The sequence below is a fragment of the Diplotaxodon limnothrissa genome, linkage group LG12 (assembly GCF_057381915.1).
Source record: "Diplotaxodon limnothrissa isolate DT_005_m linkage group LG12, D_limnothrissa_male_GT1.1, whole genome shotgun sequence".
NCBI lineage: Eukaryota > Metazoa > Chordata > Actinopteri > Cichliformes > Cichlidae > Diplotaxodon > Diplotaxodon limnothrissa.
This window is the reverse complement of record NC_140607.1, coordinates 21989028-22007223: the sequence shown is the minus strand read 5'-3', so window position 1 is coordinate 22007223 and position 18196 is coordinate 21989028. Positions and strand designations below refer to the sequence as shown.

Genomic DNA, 18196 nt, shown 5'->3' with positions numbered 1-18196 from the left:
AGACTGAACGATAGATTAAAGAAGCACTGAAAATAGTCTTTTTTGCCATCCATGTGTAAAAAAGTGACGTACTATGGAATTGTTTAAAAAATAATAAGATAACTTAAATTTTTTAGTTTTTAAGTAGACACTTTAAAATAATTAATTGGAATTTTGACTTAGGAATCCCCAAAAAGTTTTTCTTCTTTGTTCCAAGTTTCCATAGATAACAATAAACTGGGGAGGAAATAAAATTAGACTTCACTGATTCATCTCGCATATTGGTAACTCGTTAAAAATGGTGGTCATAGTATTTTAGCTAGTTTTTTAGTAAACGGATGTTGGCCTTGGATGCAGACCAGCGCATCAAACCCTCGGAAGTTCTCAAGCATCCCTTTTTTGACCCTGGCCTGAGAGTTCCCCCTGCATTAAAATGAGAAGCAGAGGGAGACAAAAGTCTCCAGCATTGCTTCTTTGACCCCAGACAAAAGTGACAAAACCACAAGCAGGGGTTGGAAAAGGCAATCCACAGCAGAAATCCACTGCAAATGCTTATCTACAATTCAAACCCAATACTCCTTTAAAACTGATAACAACAGCTTAAGATTTTAACAAAAAAATAATTAAGTTGCTCCAATATTTATCACTTTGGCTTTTTTTTTTTCACTCCCCCCACCCCAACCAGTCGCGGCAGATGGCTGTCCCTTCCTGAGCCTGGTTCTGCCGGAGATTTCTTCCTATTGAAGGGAGTTTTTTCTCCCCACTGTCGCTAAATGCTTGCTCACAGGGAGTCCTCTGATTGTTGGAGTGGCCAAATACTGTAGGGCAGGAGTCTGTATGTTAGAGTAGCTCTCGAGGACTGGAGTTATAGAGACTCTTGCTCTAGGGGAACTAGCAATTCTTGTGAAAATGTAAAAGAAAAATCCTTAAAAACAATAACAACAACCAGCAAATATGGTCTTGAACGTGGGCACAATTTTGGTGAAAATCCATTAAGTAATCACTGTTTCAAGTTCATACCAATATTCAAAGTGGAGCAGCGGACACCTTACCATCACATCAATCCTTCAATCAGACCTCAAACACAATGTTAACACTGATAAATTGGATACAAATTAATTAAATAAACCAGCTTTAAGCATCAACTAAGTCTTGTTTGTAATTCTTCAAAAATACAGAGCTACCCTTCAGCTTCCTAGTAGACAAACTGTCATGATACTGGGTCTGGTGACCCAGGGTTCTTATGTTTTTGAGTTGTGTTAATATTGCAGTGTCAGTCATGTTTTAATATGATTTAACTTTTGATTTGTGACTATTTAGAATTGTAGTTTAAACATTTTCCTGACTGCATAAGTCTCAGTGAATTTAAAATACGTTTTCCAAGTCATAATCCTTCTTTCCCGAATGGACTTTTATCTTGTGCAGTCTCCAGACTTAAACCCCATTTAGCTGGTGCCACACACATTCATGGGAACCTCTACAACAGATATTGGAAGAACTTTCTGAAGAATATTTGATTTCTATTGTAAAAAGAAAGCCTCGGGTGTGTTCAGCTGTTATATTTGCCAAATCTGGCTACTTTGACGACTCATAATTTTAGAATACATTATTGTGTACAAATTGATTCCATGATTATTTCTTTTTAACTCCAATTGCTTATTTGTACTCTGCTTTCATTTCAGAGTGCAATGAGACATTGAACTGCATATTTTTCAATTTAAAAAATTGAAAAATTGGGGTGTTCTAAAACTTTTGACCAGTAGTGTTTGTGAAAGTAGAAGCAGAAGAACAGTGGCAGAAGACCACACTGGATGCCATTCCTGTGAGCAACAAAACAACGAGGCTACTATAAGTCATCTTACCTTGTATCAGTGATTCAGACTGCTTGTGGTGTCGTAGATATTAATACTAATTTAAAATCCAAAGACTACCTGAGTATTGTTGCTGACAATATCCAACCCTCTGTAATTAAATTGTCCCCATTTTCTGATGGCTGCTTCCAGCAGGTTGACAGACTGTGTGAAAAAGCTCAGATCATCTTAAACTGTTTTCTTGAACATAAAACTGAGTTTACTATACTCAAATGACCTTCACTGTCACCAGATCTCAATCGAATACAGCACCTTTGGAATGTGATGGAACAGCAGATTCACATCACGGATGTGCAACAAATCTGCAGTAACTGTGTGACGCTATGATGTCAACATGAGTCAAAATTTCTGAGGAATGTTTCTAGCTCCTTGTTGAATCTGTGTAAATGTAGTTATGTGCAACACTTTCATTGCTTGTAATTATGTGTTCACACCTAATTAAATTTCATTAGAAGAGGGACTTAACTCACACCTTATGCATTCATTTACATACATACACACACAACCAACACTATAAAACAATTAAGGCTACGTTCACACTAATGCGTTTTCGTTTGAAAGCGCATCGTCTTCTCTCTGTTTTGGCCTTCGGTCCACACTAAGACGGCGTTTTCCCCAAGGAAAAACGCAGCGTTTTGGAAACGCTCTCGAAAACGCATACATTTCAAAACTGAGCTGTCCTGTCGCAGTGTGGACACTCGAAAACACAGACTTTCTAAAACGATGCTGCATTGTAGTCATGTGACCAATTAAACAAAGACAGCGGAGTGCATTATACAGCAGTTGTTTTGATTGCTCTCAATTTCCACAGCCCTAAAAAAGATCGATATCAGTTTGTACATGCTCCAGATAGCTTTTCTTCAAATTCTTTAATTCTCACTCGCTTTTGCGTATGCGCAGGACTGGAACGTAAGCGTTTTGGGCCATTTCAATGTGGACGCACAACTCTGAAAACGCTAGTGTGGACGCGGAGTGTTTTCACCCGGGTCAAGTTTTTCCATCTTGTGCTGGGCAGCTGTTGTACCACACTGTCATGCTAAGACAGCAGATGCCTTCTATTGTGGCTCTGTAGATGTTCACAAGCAGCAAGAAGAGAGTCCGGTCCATTTTAGCTTCAAGAGGAAGAAGACCCTTAGTTGGACTTTAATCACCAGGTGTGATGTGTTCAGCTACCAGATCAGGTCACGTTAAGTGAAGACCCAGGAACTTGACGTTGTCCACACGCTCTACTCCCTCCCCGTATACAAGGAGAGGCGTTTGTTCTGTCTTCCTGGATATCCTGCAGTCCATAATGAACTCCTTAATCTTGCTGGTGTTCAGGATAAGGTTGTTATCTAAGCACCACTGTGGATGAGAGGATAATTCTGCTCCTCCAGCTGAGGGAGATACAGTCTCTCTGCTGCTGGATGAGTCAAAGAGTGCAAAGAAACTGTTCAAGGTGTCAGGGAGAGTTGGATCACAGCTAACCTGTTGGTTACTGTGTTTACAGTCTGTTATACTCCTGATGCATCGCCACATATTTTGCGGTAAAGTAAATTTTACTTTAACTGAATTTCAACTTGCTGAAATTTCACTTTCAAGGTGGTTCAAAGACATGATTAGATCAGCTATTCAGAGTGCCACAGGAATCTTCACTGAGCGCTGCTAAAATAGCTAATATTGAAGAATATAGTCTAAGGAGCTTTGAAAGAAGAGCATCACGACTTCTTTAAGCTGCTTGAAGACATTTCACTTCTCATCCAAAAGGCTTCTTCAGAACTGAAGACCAGGACGACTGAGAACCTTCACAGACATTGAAGAATATAATCATTGTCTATCATGGGGCTGCCGGCAGGCATATATTACAAGAACTATTTAAATTCCTGAAACTGCATTACCGTTTTTGCTAGAGACCAAATTCAAATAGTTTGGGAGAGAAGAGAAGGCAAGCTTTACGGGGATATTTGGTGTAACATGGTAGCATATGGCATTTATAAGGTACTGCTTTCTGAATATGGACAGAAAAAGAAAATCAGCTCCTATTCGTTACCATGTGTGCGTCACGTTACCGTATTCCTCCAACATTTGGGGCTTAAGAGCACATTAAAATGATTCCTGAAACATGAGAATAACTTTTTTTCTTCAATTTTACAGCAAAAATGACAAAGTATGTCCATAAATCTTGGTCAATAAAAGGGCTAATTTGCATATTTCATTTGGCCATGGGGGTGAAATCTGCAATCAGACATAGCAACTTGAGCAGAAACAATATTGTTTACTCCATTACTTTAGAGAAAATCGAGTGGAACAAATAACACAAAAACACCACAAGATGAAAAATAATGCAGGTCAAGAGATTACCATTGTACACATTTTACAGTGAAGTAAACAGTTCACTTGTGCTGAAAAAGAATCTCAGACTAGTTGGTCAAAATCAGTTGTTGAAGCATCTTTAAAAGGCTTTCCCTAACTGAATTTTACATATCGACTGCATTTACACAGAATAGAAAAAACCATGCTGAATGGAGATGAAATGAAGACTTTCCATTAAAATATACTGTGTTTTGAATCAAGGCAATAAACTGTCACTTCTTCTTCGCCAGACTTCGTGGGGAACTTTTAAGCAAGTCTCTGATCCTAAGGTATGTTCCTGTGGCTTCAGCAACTTCAGTGAACTCTGGTGTATCTTCAAATGGAACGATGCCAGCTGCAAACTTGCTACGATGCGGAACAGCAGTTATCTTGTCGAGATGCCCTGGAGTCGTACAGTCTCCACTCACCGGATGAGGCAAATCTGACTCGGGGCTCTGTGGGTTGTCTACTTCGGCTTTCACTGGCTCAGGACTCTGAAATGTGCCGTCCTCGACTAACAGTGAAATGGGACTCTGAGGGGTGCTGTCCTGAGTTTTAACTGGCTCGGGACTCTGAGGGGTGCTGTCCTGAGTTTTAACTGGCTCGGGACTCTGAGGGATGCTGTCTTGGGTTTTCACTGGCTCGGGACTCTGAGGGGTGCTGTCCTGAGTTTTAACTGGCTCGGGACTCTGAGGGATGCTGTCTTGGGTTTTCACTGGCTCGGGACTCTGAGGGGTGCTTTCCTGGATTTCGGCTGGTTCGGGACTCTGAGGGCTATCGTCCTTAACTTTGACTGGTCCCGGGCTTAATGACAAACCCTCTTGAACTTCCGGTTGATTTTCTTTGCTTAGGGAAGGTTCTTCAGGTTTTATTGAGTCCATTCCTTCATCCGTGTCTTCAGTTTCTGTGTCCGCGTGTGCAGATGTGGATACACTTGGTGAACTTGGTACAGGAGTTTGTGCGGCAGGTGTCTCACAGTCACTGTTAGAGGCCATGTCAGCATTTTCTAGAGCTGCCCAGATCAGTCTCTGCTGCTCCTCCAGTTCCTCCAGTGTCAGGTCATCCTCTGTTCCCTCCCCAGTCTCATCAACCACCACCCAGTCACGCCCTCGCACAGCTGGAGAGCCGTTGGTGGGAGTAAGTGGAGGTGTACCTTTAGGGAGAGGTGGGGGGGTGGGTGTAGCAGGAGGAGTGCCCTGTGGTAAAGGCGGAGGAGAACTAAAGCAAGGAGAGCCAGGAGGCAGTGGTGGCTGGAACTGGAAATCATCAGAGCTGTGAATTTGATGAGGTGTTCCTGGATCTATGAGAAGAAATAAAATAAAATCATCCACAGAGTGCTGACTGTGTATTTTTGTGCAACTGAGCTACAAATACCAAACCAAAACATTGTTTCTGTGAACTCAGCGTGATCTACTCTTGTTAAAAAAGTTATTAATTAGCAATAATCCTGGTAACAATTTACATAGAGCATTGATATACTGGCAGCAGCCAGGTCAACATGTTGGTTCAACAACAGTAAAATGAGAACTACTCATCTTTAGAAGATCCACAGTTTTTACATTCCAACTTAAAAACACAAAGTGAAGTTGGATGGATGGGATCCCAACTCTGGAAATCTAACCATTCAAGGAGAACATGAATGCAGGCTGTGACACCCAGATGTACGGTTACCTGATTCAATATCCATGTCCGAGCTCCTGTCTGGGGTCCGGTCCGGGCTAAATTTACTCCTCTTCCTCAGCTGTGGAGATGAGTCAAATTCATGTCTTCTCTTGCTGGAGGCGGCACCAGGCTGTTGGCAAGAGCAACATGCAATAAGACCAAAAAGCACGACTTTTGTTTTTCCTTTCTTAGTGTAACATATGTGTTAAATACTTGTGAATTTCACCCAAAACACTTTCTTTTTTTGGATTAAATATGTCATTTTTGCATCTCACTCTCCTACCTGTGTGATCCGAGTCTGTGTGCGTTCATGTGCATGTGTGCGCTGCGTGGTGACGTAGGCGCGTGCATGTGTGCCCCGGTCACAGCTCCTTTCAGCATGGCCGGAGGAGAGGTGTACTGGCAGTCGCATGACACACACAGATCGAACGCATATTTCTGTGTTGCAGATGTGCAGTAAAGAGCCAAAGACTCAGTACTGTCTCCTGCCTCTTACTTTCACGCCAGAACACAACGCAGAACAACAGGCGTAACGCATGAACGGGTTACATTAGCAACATATTTAAGTAGAAATATTGAAATCCTGTGGATTAAATGGAGGTCTGTGCAGTTGGATCAGTGTTGATTCATGCTGTAAAATGCGTAAAGGAGATTTTAAAGGATGGGTCATGTGAACACCATAAACTGTTGCACAGAGCAAAGTAACCTCAAGACAGTAGATTTTGTCCTCGATGAGAACAGTAATGGCTTAAATATCTAATCTATATCTTATTTCTAAGAATGAGCACTAATCTGCTAAATTTTGCTCAAGGTGGTGGCCGATAAAAATTTGGTTGAAGTTGAGAAGCTGCCGTTGCAAGAAGTCAGTAGGGAGCTGGGATACAGACCGTGGGAAAGAAGCTGGACAGGTAGGCTGCATAGTTTTGCTTCATGTGGCTGCTCTGCATTGGAATTGAACCATAATGCAGGAACTCCTGAAGATACAACAGAAATAAAGAAAAAGTGTTATTTAACTTAATAAAAAAGACAGCAAAAAAAAGGTCCCAGCATACTTTAATGGGTTGTAAACCATTTAAACTCCACATTTAATTGAAAATAACACAAAGACAACATAGCAAGTTTGGAAACTAAAAATATGTAATCATTGTTGATGCCAGCAACATTTGTCAAAAAGTCATAAGAAGCTCATATACACCACAATATAAATTAGCTCTTTTTAAAAATTAAAAAACAAACAAACGCAATTTAGTACCTGGACTTTTATTTACTCCACAACTGTCTAGATGGCTGAAAAATGTTGCTCCTGACCCTGTGTGTGTGTTTCAGCATTCACAGGGCTGACACCCATACAAACATGGACGCTGTTTTTTTTCTGATAACTACTCAGATGGTCCCTCTCCTCATCAGAATTTAACCTTTTTAGTTGTCAGATGACATGACAGGTGGCAGTCGTGTCATTTCTGTGTCCTGTTTACATTTTCAGTCAGTCAGTGATCTCCACTATAAAGCTGTGGATATTGCAGAACCGTCTGTTGGCCTGAGGATCTCAGTCATATATCTATGTGCAGCGATTTTTTTCTAGATTCACCAAATTATTTTTTGAAATCATCTTTTTTAGATGACAAACACCTCAAATTCCTTCCAATTTCACACTGAGAAAGAACCTTACATTTATTATTATTTTTCCCATGTTTTGGTTTATATTCACACAGTGAAAACCCCAATCAAATCAAAAATGTTTGTGTACTCTGCTGTGTGCCAGAATGCAAAGCATGTCTGGCTACACAAACAAATCGCAACAAAGGGGGAAACAAAGCAGAGTTTGATTTAACCAGACTAGAGAATGTAAATTTAGCTTCACAAGTACTGATCTGTTGCAATTTACCTAAAAATGTGTTGTGTTGAAATTATTCAACAAGATATTTCTAGTCTTTCATTGCCCCTTTCTTATTTTTATGACATCAAATCAACATTTAATGTTGATGGTTTTGAAACAGTACATCACATATTTACTTTTTACTGGATACCAGGCGGTACTGGAGGTCAAACATTTGAAAAGGCAGACTGCAACACTTACATCTTTCATTTTGTGTGGTGCGGCTACATTGAAACCTGGGAAATCCACCAGTTTGGAAACATCATAAGAGAGGTTTTGTGAATTAGTGTTGTCAGTTACAGTGCCATCACTTGATGCTGTAAGAGAGAAAAAAAACAACATCCTCTATCATCTGTGCAGACTGCAGAAGCTTTTATTTTTCTACTTACTCTGTTCAACAAAGAAAACAAATTGTGAAGCTGTTTAGTTCTTTTTCAAACTTACCATTTCCGTCATACAGTGATAAGCCAGAGTTTTCCATCTCTGCCTCTTTGAGCCAACCTGGTGGGTAACCTAGCTGCCTCATGCGATAGATCAGAGGAGGTAGGGTGTTCTCATCAATGCCCAGAGCTGTCAGCAGCTCCTCACTGTTTAACAGCACAACACAGTAAATAAATCAAATGAAAAATTAAAAGACTAAAAATTACACTTGTCTAAGGGGACATAGAGACCAAAACCATGTGATCTACATGCCAAATATCTTTGGTATAAACTAACTAACGGGTGAAGCCTTTGGAGTACGAATGTGAGATAGAAAGCACTTACCGAGGAAAAGCTTAGAAAAAAGTACTTGTGTGAATGGGTGAATAAAGCAAGTTGCGCTTTCAGTGCTCAGAGAGTGTAGAAAAGCGCTTTAAAAGAAAAAGTCCATTTACTGCCAATGTTGCTGAAACTGCAACCTCTCAAGAACAACAGGCTCACAGGGCGGCAGTAGCAGCGAGCCAAAAGCAGTCTTGGGTGTGGTTACGCTTTCAGAAACCCAAATGTATTAAAGGACATGCAGCTAACTGCAGCAAGTCTACCACCAGCATGAAAGAAGCTGAAGCCAAGGATTATGATTTAGAAACTCTGAGTGAGACACTGACAGCTTCTTCTTCATGTAATTAATTTGGTAGAAAAACAGATGTAAACAGAACAAATATTACACTGTCAGACAAAGAACCTGGAAGCTGCTGTGGTTGTAAAATGTTGTAAATACAATACATTTTTAAAATTCAATTGAGAAGTACAGACTTATTTCAACATGAGTACTGAAAAAGGTACTGTTGCAGACATAAACCTTAGGACAATAACGTTGGGCAATTTTCACCCATATGATGAAAAAAGATCACTTAGTGGTCATTTCCAAGGGAATTCATAATCATAATAAAATGTAACAGGGGTCATTCTTTCCCCTCTTATATCTTATTTTGTTTCTCTCCCACAGTTGTCAGTTTGCAGGGAGACTGTGCCTTCACCATTTTTCATTTTTATGATTTTTTTTCCCATTAATGATTCCCAAATTTTGAGCCTTTATTTATTTTAAATTGAGTCCCCAGATAACACTTTTTTTTCATTTTATGAAATGAGGTACGTATATATAACTAGGGATGGGTATCGAAAACCGGTTCTTGTTGAGAACCGGTTCCCACTGTTTCAATTCCTTGGAATCGTTTGCCACTTTTAAAAACGATTCCCTTATCGATTCCAGTCGACCCGAATGACGTCATCACGTTGAGTAGCGTCTTTTACCCAGTAGGAAACACGGCGCCTGAGCGGCACAAACGCTCAAAAGTTTGGTTACACTTTATGAGAAAGGATGACAACAGGGCAACGTGCAATACTTGCAAAGTAGAGATTTCATCAAAGGGAGGAAACACTACGAACATGTAAAAGCATTTTGCTCAAAAAACACGCGATTGCTTTCAATGAATGTCGTGTTTTTGATCCGCTCCGGACTAGCGAAGCTCAACCCAGCAGCAGCGGTAGCGTTTCCACGTCCTCTCCCGTTAATACTACAGGTAACTAATCAATTAGCATTGCATATTATGTTAGCGCGATTTACCTTATTACAAAACCTGCTATTACTGTGCGTTGCATTTAGATAACCATGATGAGAGAGACAGAGGCTGGCTCAGATGCTGGCAGTTCTCGCTGCAGTCTACCGGTAGCGTCTCCTTTCAGGCCAGGATAGACGAATGTCACCCAGCAGTGTCTAAGTTTGTGGTCAAAGGCTTGCACCCATTTGCCACAGCAGATGCCCCCGATTTCACTTTGGTAAGTGAATGTGTTTAATTGTAGGCAGGGACATTACTGGATATTCTTGTGTAATTGCTACAGAATAATTTATGTTAAACTTTGTTATTGCTACAGGAGAATATTTATTTTATTATTTTACATATACATTTTTTTTCCTGGGGACCCTGTGACACCCCATTGAAGAGCCGTAGGCTGTGGATCTCTTAAGATCTCACTGTTGGGTTTGTAAGGCCATGTTACTCCTAAATTTCTATCTTGTTCAAAGAGAAGATATAAAACACAGTTCTAAGCTAATCGACTTTAGTGTTCTCCTTTTTAAAAAAAAAGAATCGATAAGAGAATCGATAAGAGAATCGATAAGGAATCGAATCGTTAAACAGAATCGAAAATGGAATCGGAATCGTTAAAATCTTATCAATACCCATCCCTATATATAACCCTGTAAAATATGCACTTTTGCAACATTATGTAATTAAATTAAAATTGTGAGTAAATAAAGATGTGTGGAGAGTAAAAAAAAAAAAGTCCTGCCTCATGACTCCAGGCTTGTATTTGGCAAACCGCTCCTCCACTTCATCAGCATGGTATCTCTGGTTACTCTGCATGGCTTGGTTGTTGCTCTGATTGAACTCCTTTCTTCTCTCATTAATTGCAGCCATGTCTTTAGGCTAGGAGAAAAAAAAATACATTACTATATTAAATTATGTTCTGTCCTTGTGTTCATCCTGGATTAACAGATCATTAATGGTACCTTGGGACAATCTCTCAGCTGGTGACTGCTTGAACCACAGTTGAAACACATAGACTTGGGTCTACAGTGAACAGAGCAGAGACAGAATCATTATACATTATAAATTCCACCCAGCACACAAACAAAGAAGAGTTGTAAACAGGAAAAGCTATGGAATTTTTGTAGTCTTACCTTTTGTCTTTCATTTCTATTTCCTGGCCATCAGTTCCAATGACTTGGTTGAAGACTTGCTGATAACTTTGCAGCAATTCAGGAAGCTATAATCCATTTGTCTACACAGCTGTGAATTTTTAAAACTTAATAAATCTGACTACAGCACTTCATAGGCAATAAATGTTTAATTTATTCATGTTAAAGATACGTTGGGACATCCCATCCATCGGTCAGCTGGGGGTTTTCATTTACCAGAGGCTGTCCAAGTTTATCAACACTGAAAGTAGTGAAATATAAGACACTCCCAACAACCTAAAACAAAAACATAACACAATAAGTTACTACTTGTGAGCCTACACATCTCGTTTTCAGTGTGTTTGAATGAGAAATAACAGCATGTGCTCACTTTAAAGGCTTCTGTTGTTGTTCTCACACTACTGGAAGACATCATCTGTGGATCTTCGTCCAAAGTAAAAGCGGAATTCTTTATAGAGGGAGAAATATGTATTTTTAAACAGAAACTTAATTGTGATATTGAAAATATTTACAATAGTAATATACAGTGCTGTGAAAAAGAATTTTCTCCCTTCGTGACTTGTTTTATTTTTGTTTTTTTTTGCAGATTTGTCTGTCACATTTACATGTTTCAGATCATGAACGACTTTATAAGACAATGAAAACCTGAGTAAATGCAAAATGCTATTGTTAAAGTTATGTTTCTGATAATGAAGTCAAAAAGAATTTCTAAACTTACCTGTGTAGAAAACTAAAACGCCCTCACCCCTTGCAAATGTAAAATTAATCGTGCCTTTCTGTCTTTGTAGACAGACACATGTATTTAATTTTCAATGATTTATTACAGGTATTTGCCGTATTATCAGTAACAGACTGGATGTTATTGCCAGCTTGACCCCATTTAATGACAGACTGACAGCATACCAACTTAGTCTTATGGCAACATTAATGGTAGGTTGTAATGACAGGGTTAGCATACCAGCAACAAAATGTTTTTTGTTGGGTTTTTTTTTTTTTTACAATATTACCCCATCAGCCTTTTACAGCTTTTATGTCAAAAAGTGATAAATTACAATATGTGCTATTGTAATGTTAAAAAATCTGAACAATGTCATATTTTGAGTGAGGTATTGTGGTAATATTCTATCATGTTGAGTCTGGTGATTTTCACCTCTAACAAATAGACACAAAAAAAACTTCTTCACGGCTCTGTATATTCTAGGTACACACCTGAGGTTTGATGTTAAAGGAGGACCTCTTTTCAACGTCTGGTTTATGGTGCCTCAAAATCACACTGCAGATGCAGTCTTCAATTTCCTGGCGACACGTCCTAGCAGGGTGATTAAAAATTGTCATTCATATGTTGTGAATGGATCTAAACTAAACATTACCATAGATGTAATAATTTCACCAACAAATACGTTCATACATAAAAACTTACTTAAAATATAAAGAATTCTGACTTACTTTGATATGATGTTGTTTGTATAAAGGACCTGAAGAAGAGGCCCGTCGGTGTTAACATCTTCAACAGTGACGCCGCTGTAGTGTTGGAGGAGGGAAAACATCGCAGGATCACGGTTGGCGAACAGTTTCGTTTCATTTGAAATGATCATTATTGGGTGTCTACTAGTTACCTTGGTCGCGTCAGGAGGCTCATTTTCCTTCGTAATATTTTATGTGGTCTGGGAATTAAAGAAAAATGACAAATTCTGCAGAAAAAGGACTGTTAGAAGTCATTTCTTGGCTGTGTTTTGGTTGCATCCTATGCTAGCAAATTTAAGCTAGTGCTAACAAACTGCCACAAGGATATTCTCCTCAGTGAGTCTCTGGATGTAATCGTCGCACTCCTCCAGCCTGCTCCGGAGCTCGCTCCTCTCGTCCTGCTCTTCATCATCATCTGTGAACCGAATGTGCGTCGTGACCGGGGGAGCAGGCTCATCGAGCTGCTGAAAGAGCTCACTGTCCCCAAAATCAACTTCAGCCATACCTGGCGCTACCCGATCCGTATGCGGAAACACGACATATCGTGCGCATGCGCAAAATGTGATTGCTCCTGATACTTTCACAATAAAACTACTGAACCGTCACGTAACTGATGTACGTAAAACCACTAATTTTATTTGTTTTTAACTTGCATTCACAGCGTAAAGTAACCCTAAATAAAAATATAAATAAATTGGATTACTACATATCTCTGAAGATAAATACAAATAAAAAAAACTCCAGGAATAAATTTGAATTAAAAAGTTTTTCTTTTCTTTTCTTATGGACTCAAATAAGTTTTGCTGAAAAACTGAATATGGAACAAGCAAAGCTTAATACTAAACAATATATATATATATTAGCTGTAGCTAATATATATATATATAGCTTCAAATTTGTCCCACGGGCCAGAGTTTGACACCTATGATTTAAATGGACAAGTCATTTTTTGAACTGAGGAGACCAGTTGCTCGACCTTTGGGAAAGGATTATCCCATTGTTATATATAAACCTTTCTGATGTCAGTTTTGACAAGACTCCCAATAGAACTGGCTGAGATGTCAGTATTTGTCAGTATGTATGTCAGTATTTTTATTTATAAATCACCTAGAGCTCCAAGCCATGACAGTGTCTCAGAATTTACACGTGTTTTACGGATGTTTGTGTTTTAGAGAGGTAGGCACATATGTACCTCTTTCCTGGTTGGACATGTTGGCACTGATTTTAGAGCAGTTCTTGTGTTGTTGTATTGTGTGTTATGGATTCAGCACTGAAGCAGATGCTGATTAGCAGACCTAGTTTGACTGAGCAAACTCACTGCAATTTTTTTATTTTTTGCCTAGACAACAACACTGTGATCAAGATGAAAAACAAAACAAAATAACATTTGCATCTTTTCTCAGTTTATCTATTAAATGTATTACTCTTTTACAGGTCCAGCCAAGGAGTTCCTGCTTAATCTGTGAATGAGTAATACATCTGTGAATAAGTGAGTTGAGTGACTGAGCTGACTGTCTCTGTGTGGGATCAGATAGTAGAAGGAGATGTTCTCTGTCCCTCCTGATGGTGCCTGAAGGACTATCTAGGAAATATGAATGTGGGGTGAAATGAGGGAACATCACCTTGCCTGAAGTCTTTGTGTCTTGACGCACACTTGCTGTCATGGTGTGACTGGGCTCAAAGCTCTCACTGGGTGTCTTTGGTTGAAGGATGTAGTGTCTTGTATCCTTCTCATCTGAGGGATCGTCCATTAGCCTACATCAGGAGGCTCCACAATGCTGCAGCCAAGTGGCTGCAACCCAGCCCAATGGAGGGGGAAGTTAAGCTGCTGAACATGCTGACACTGCAGCAGTTGATGGAGGGGCTCCCAACAGGAAAAGCAGAGAGGGTCTGCTGTTATCGGCCAGTGAACCTCGAGCTGGCTGTGACGCTTGCTGAGGATCACTTGGCAGCACGGCAGACCCTGGTCCAACCAAACCCTGGTTTGACCTGTGGCTTTTCTGGAGGCAGAGAGGGTGGAGGTTAGGTTTGTGAATGGCGACATCCCATAGTGCCACTGCAGGTCTTGTTTGAGTGGATTGGCATGGATCTCATCGAGCCATTTCAACGCTTTGTATTAGTGGCGGATGTGTAATCTGGTGGATTATGCAACATGATATCCCGAAGCACTGCCGCTGTGCACCATTTTGGCAAAGAGTGTGGTGCAGGCCCAGTTTCAGATCATCTCATGAGTCAGCATCCCGAAAGAGACAATGACTAACCAGGGCACATTATTCATGTCTCACACATTAAAGGAACTGTACGAATTACTGGGAATTAAATCTGTTTAGACTGTTCTGTTCATGTTTGGGAGATTAACACAGGAGCAGGTATCATTTGCCCATCTTTTTCACTCTTAGCTGCTGTTTTTTTCTTTATTGAGAAAAGAGACAAAACACTCCATCCCCGTATTGACTACTGCACCCTTAACCAGATTACAGTTAAAAACAAGTTCCACTACCTCTTCCTTTTTTCCACCTTTGAACTCCTGCAGGGTACGTCCATCTTTTCCAAACTGGAAATGCTTACCATCTGTATGTTCCTACTTCAGCTCAGTCTAAGGTATTGCATTGAGAACACACAGCAAAATTTAACTCAGTAGTTAAATTAACTGCTTATAAGTTCATAGCAAAGGAAATTTCGGTGATCTAATCTGAAAAAATATGTTGGGGAATATATTGGATCCTGCACCATCACTCAAAATAAGATGGTCCCCACTCCTCCTGCAGGTCTCCTCAGACCCCTGCCTGTACCTGGGCAGCTGTGAGCCCCCAGAGCCCAAGAATTGGTCACTCACTTACTACCCAGGTAACACAGTCATTCAAATCATTTATTAGGTAAAGAGTTTGCCATGGACCCTAAAATTATACAGGCAGGGGAAGTCTTGATCTCCAGAGTTCCACTCAATCCTAAGCTTCACATATCTGAAGATGCTGTTGTTTGTATACTGTTGACAAATGAGAGAGAGGTGGTAATGAAAAGAACCAACCAGGTTGAAAAGTAAATGCTATATAACATTGTGCGGTAGTAGCCCCTCCCAGACCAGCTGTCAGTGCATCCCAGTAAATTTTGTCATCAGTTTTTTCTTATTTGGTTACAAATTGAGCCCATTAAAAACAGCATGACTGAAAGAGCTCTAATATGTTTTTGTGTTGTACTCACTGGTAGGTTGAAGGTCTGAAATTCTCTTCCTTGGCTGTCATATAGGAAAGTTCCCAAAAAGGTCCCTTCTGCCCCTATGGTCAACATTCCCTTGAAGAAGAAGAGAGGTTTTGGTGAGAATTATAATACAAAAAAACGTGAAATCTTTAGACTATCAACAAAATCATGTCACTCACATAGGCAGAAAACACTCTTGGGGCGCTTTTTTTGGTTCCATCGGGCGACTGGTGTTTTCGGAGATGTCCCAGTGTCAGGGCAGTGATGGAGACTGGGTGGAACAGTGAGATGATTACACTCTGACCTGCCAGGGGCCAGCAGTTCCCTGGAGGCACAGGCAAATATTCCTGAGGAAAGAAATTAATTATTACGCTGCCCAGAGTTCATAAATGTAAACTTTTTCTCCATGTTATATCACTTTAAATCTTGCTGTGCAAACTATGTCATTCTTACTTGGATTACTCTTCTACTGGCCCTGGAGGGGTCCACCCACTGCATACATTTGCGCACAGAGTTCTCTGTCCATGAGGAAACCCCGCTTTGGATCATGGCTCCTGAATTCACACAAATCACAGACAAATTATTTGTTTTCTTTGTGTACATTCATGTATAAATGATGATGAGACAGATGAAGATGGCGATCTTTACCTTGAGATTCAAAAATTGGCTGAGTGTCTGCTGTTTCTGCTTCTTTTTTGCTGTTTATGGAAATTGTGCAGCTCACAATTCCTAAGAGACACGAAGTAGAGAGGTTAGGGGTGGATGTGGGGACAAATGGTCCAGGTTTTACTTGTGTGTTAGGAAGGATTGTCTGACAGAAAGTTCTGACTCACTCACCAAAAGTCAGAAGGGGCAGCAGTAGGAAAGCGGTGATGGTCTTTAAAAGTCTTGTTTTGTCTGCAAAGAGAGAACCACAGGGGAGTTTACAGTCTGATAACAGAATCTTCTTCTCTCATTCTAAATGATGTTAAAATTGAGTAGTGGTCCTTACTTTGCTGTATGCGAGGGTTCATAAAGGGACCTCGTCTCCTATGTTTTCTCCGACGGAAGACCCTAAAAGATGACACACATGTTTAAAGACTTATTCTACAGGTGAAGATTTACACCGTCGGTACGCCTGAGGATGTTTTATCCAGAATGTAGCGTGCAGTCCCAAAAGCATCCACACACATACTTGTATGAGGTCTCTTTATATGAAATATTTGGAGCTCCGTCTTCCCTATAATAGCCTGACTCCTGCAGGCGGAGGCTTCTTCGTGCCATCACTGTAAAATGGCAGAAAGACAGAAAATGATCAGTGATTCACTCTTTAAACACAAGATGCATTCATCACTATGTAAAATCAAAACTTATTATTAAAAGCTGTTTACTTTCTCTACTTAGAATCATTCAATATATTTAACATCCTAAGACCTGGCCTCCACATATGTGCACACAACACATTTTGGGTTGTCTAGACCAAAATGCAAAATTTTGCTCTACAAGGGGCTGATATCCACTTATGAGGACATTATACTGCCATTGAGATTTAAAGTGAATGTCCTCATATGTGGATCTCATTTTTCTCAGAAACAAAAATCAGGTCGAAACAAACAAAAAAAAGTAATTCTTTGTTTTTACAGCCCAAATAACAAAGAGAAATTAAAAAGGCATGCCATGAAAGAGTTCAGGTCTTAGGAGGTAAAACAAAGCTTTGCATCTCTGCTGCAATAAGTCTTTAAAGCAATGTGCACCAAGCTCATACCTTTAGGGATCAGGTGTTCACCTGTCTCTGGCTGATCTTTAGTGGATCAGTGTATGCTTGTCGTTTTTTCTCTCTCTCGCTGCAATCACAGGTATCTGAGTATGCTGAGTATGCTGAATGCTGCAAACACGAAGGTTTACTAATAAATTTATTTTTTTTCAAATCCAAAAACATTCTGTCTGACGCAGTTGCCATGGAAGCACGTGTAAACACTGTCAGCAGAGTTGCTATAATTCGTCATTTTTTCACATCACCGCAACTTTTTCCCTCTTAAAAAAAATGCACGTTACCAATGCAGTGCTTAACACTCTAAACTGGTGTTTATTTAACTGTGGCATCTCTCCTTTGTCTCCCAGTAGACATGATTTAGGTGATCTGGACAAATTACAAGGTATCCATCCCTGCATATAATTCAATACACTGTTCCAAACTGGAAAAAACAGCCGGCATTCCCAGAGGGCGTGTATCAGTACCTTTACTTGTCGACATTTCCAACACAAGTCCTCTCTACCAACACCCATTCAATACAGCGCTGAAGGAGTATAATAATATATATTAAGAATTTTGTGCTGCATAAATCCCTCCTTATCTATCGGGTTACTTTCGTGTGTTATTGTAACTCTTCCTTTTAAACAGTTTCTTATTTGTAAATACTTCCAAAAATGACAATAGCGCTCCAAACAAAACTTATTTGTAATATTCTCATATGACATGAAAAAATCTCCCTCAAATAAGTCACAACAGTTCTGATACCTCTTCTTAGCCATTGTGCCCAGTAAACAGTCTGCTTACCAATTTTTATTTTAAGATTATCCCACAAGGTGGCATACTTTTAAGGCACAAGTTTATATTTTTATGCACGTCCAACCACACCATTTTTGAAATTTCAAAAT

The 18196-nt window shown here is 39.9% G+C and overlaps 2 protein-coding genes across 2 annotated transcripts; both read right to left on the bottom strand.

The window, feature by feature from the left end:
- Positions 1-4393: 4393 nt before the first annotated feature.
- zcchc8 (zinc finger, CCHC domain containing 8) lies at positions 4394-12876 on the bottom strand. Its single transcript, XM_085368317.1, has 14 exons — positions 12690-12876; positions 12514-12556; positions 12344-12418; positions 12107-12206; positions 11268-11345; positions 11070-11173; positions 10880-10945; positions 10709-10769; positions 10489-10625; positions 8164-8306; positions 7921-8036; positions 6731-6817; positions 5853-5973; positions 4394-5481 (listed from the first exon to the last, which is right to left on the bottom strand). The coding sequence occupies exons 1-14, from the start codon at positions 12862-12864 to the stop codon at positions 4415-4417; spliced, it is 2373 nt and encodes a 790-aa protein (XP_085224443.1). The 5' UTR covers positions 12865-12876; the 3' UTR covers positions 4394-4414.
- A 2357-nt stretch (positions 12877-15233) lies between these two features.
- On the bottom strand, positions 15234-16822 carry LOC146621307 (SUN domain-containing protein 3-like). Its single transcript, XM_085368316.1, has 8 exons — positions 16734-16822; positions 16551-16612; positions 16397-16456; positions 16208-16288; positions 16013-16113; positions 15739-15906; positions 15563-15652; positions 15234-15347 (listed from the first exon to the last, which is right to left on the bottom strand). Exons 1-8 carry the CDS (start codon positions 16820-16822, stop codon positions 15234-15236), a joined length of 765 nt encoding a protein of 254 aa, XP_085224442.1.
- Positions 16823-18196: the final 1374 nt, after the last annotated feature.

Excerpts from the sequence above, each read along its gene's own strand:
- zcchc8 (XM_085368317.1), bottom strand. The coding sequence starts at position 12,864 with ATGGCTGAAGTTGATTTTGGGGACAGTGAGCTCTTTCAGCAGCTCGAT. Across the intron at positions 12,419-12,513 it reads AGCCTCCTGACGCGACCAAG|CGGCGTCACTGTTGAAGATG; the intron begins GTAACTAGTAGA and ends CCAACACTACAG. Across the intron at positions 10,770-10,879 it reads ATAGAAATGAAAGACAAAAG|ACCCAAGTCTATGTGTTTCA; the intron begins GTAAGACTACAA and ends TGTTCACTGTAG.
- LOC146621307 (XM_085368316.1), bottom strand. The coding sequence starts at position 16,822 with ATGGCACGAAGAAGCCTCCGCCTGCAGGAGTCAGGCTATTATAGGGAA. Across the intron at positions 16,289-16,396 it reads GCTGCCCCTTCTGACTTTTG|GAATTGTGAGCTGCACAATT; the intron begins GTGAGTGAGTCA and ends CGTGTCTCTTAG. Across the intron at positions 15,907-16,012 it reads CCAGTAGAAGAGTAATCCAA|GAATATTTGCCTGTGCCTCC; the intron begins GTAAGAATGACA and ends TTCTTTCCTCAG.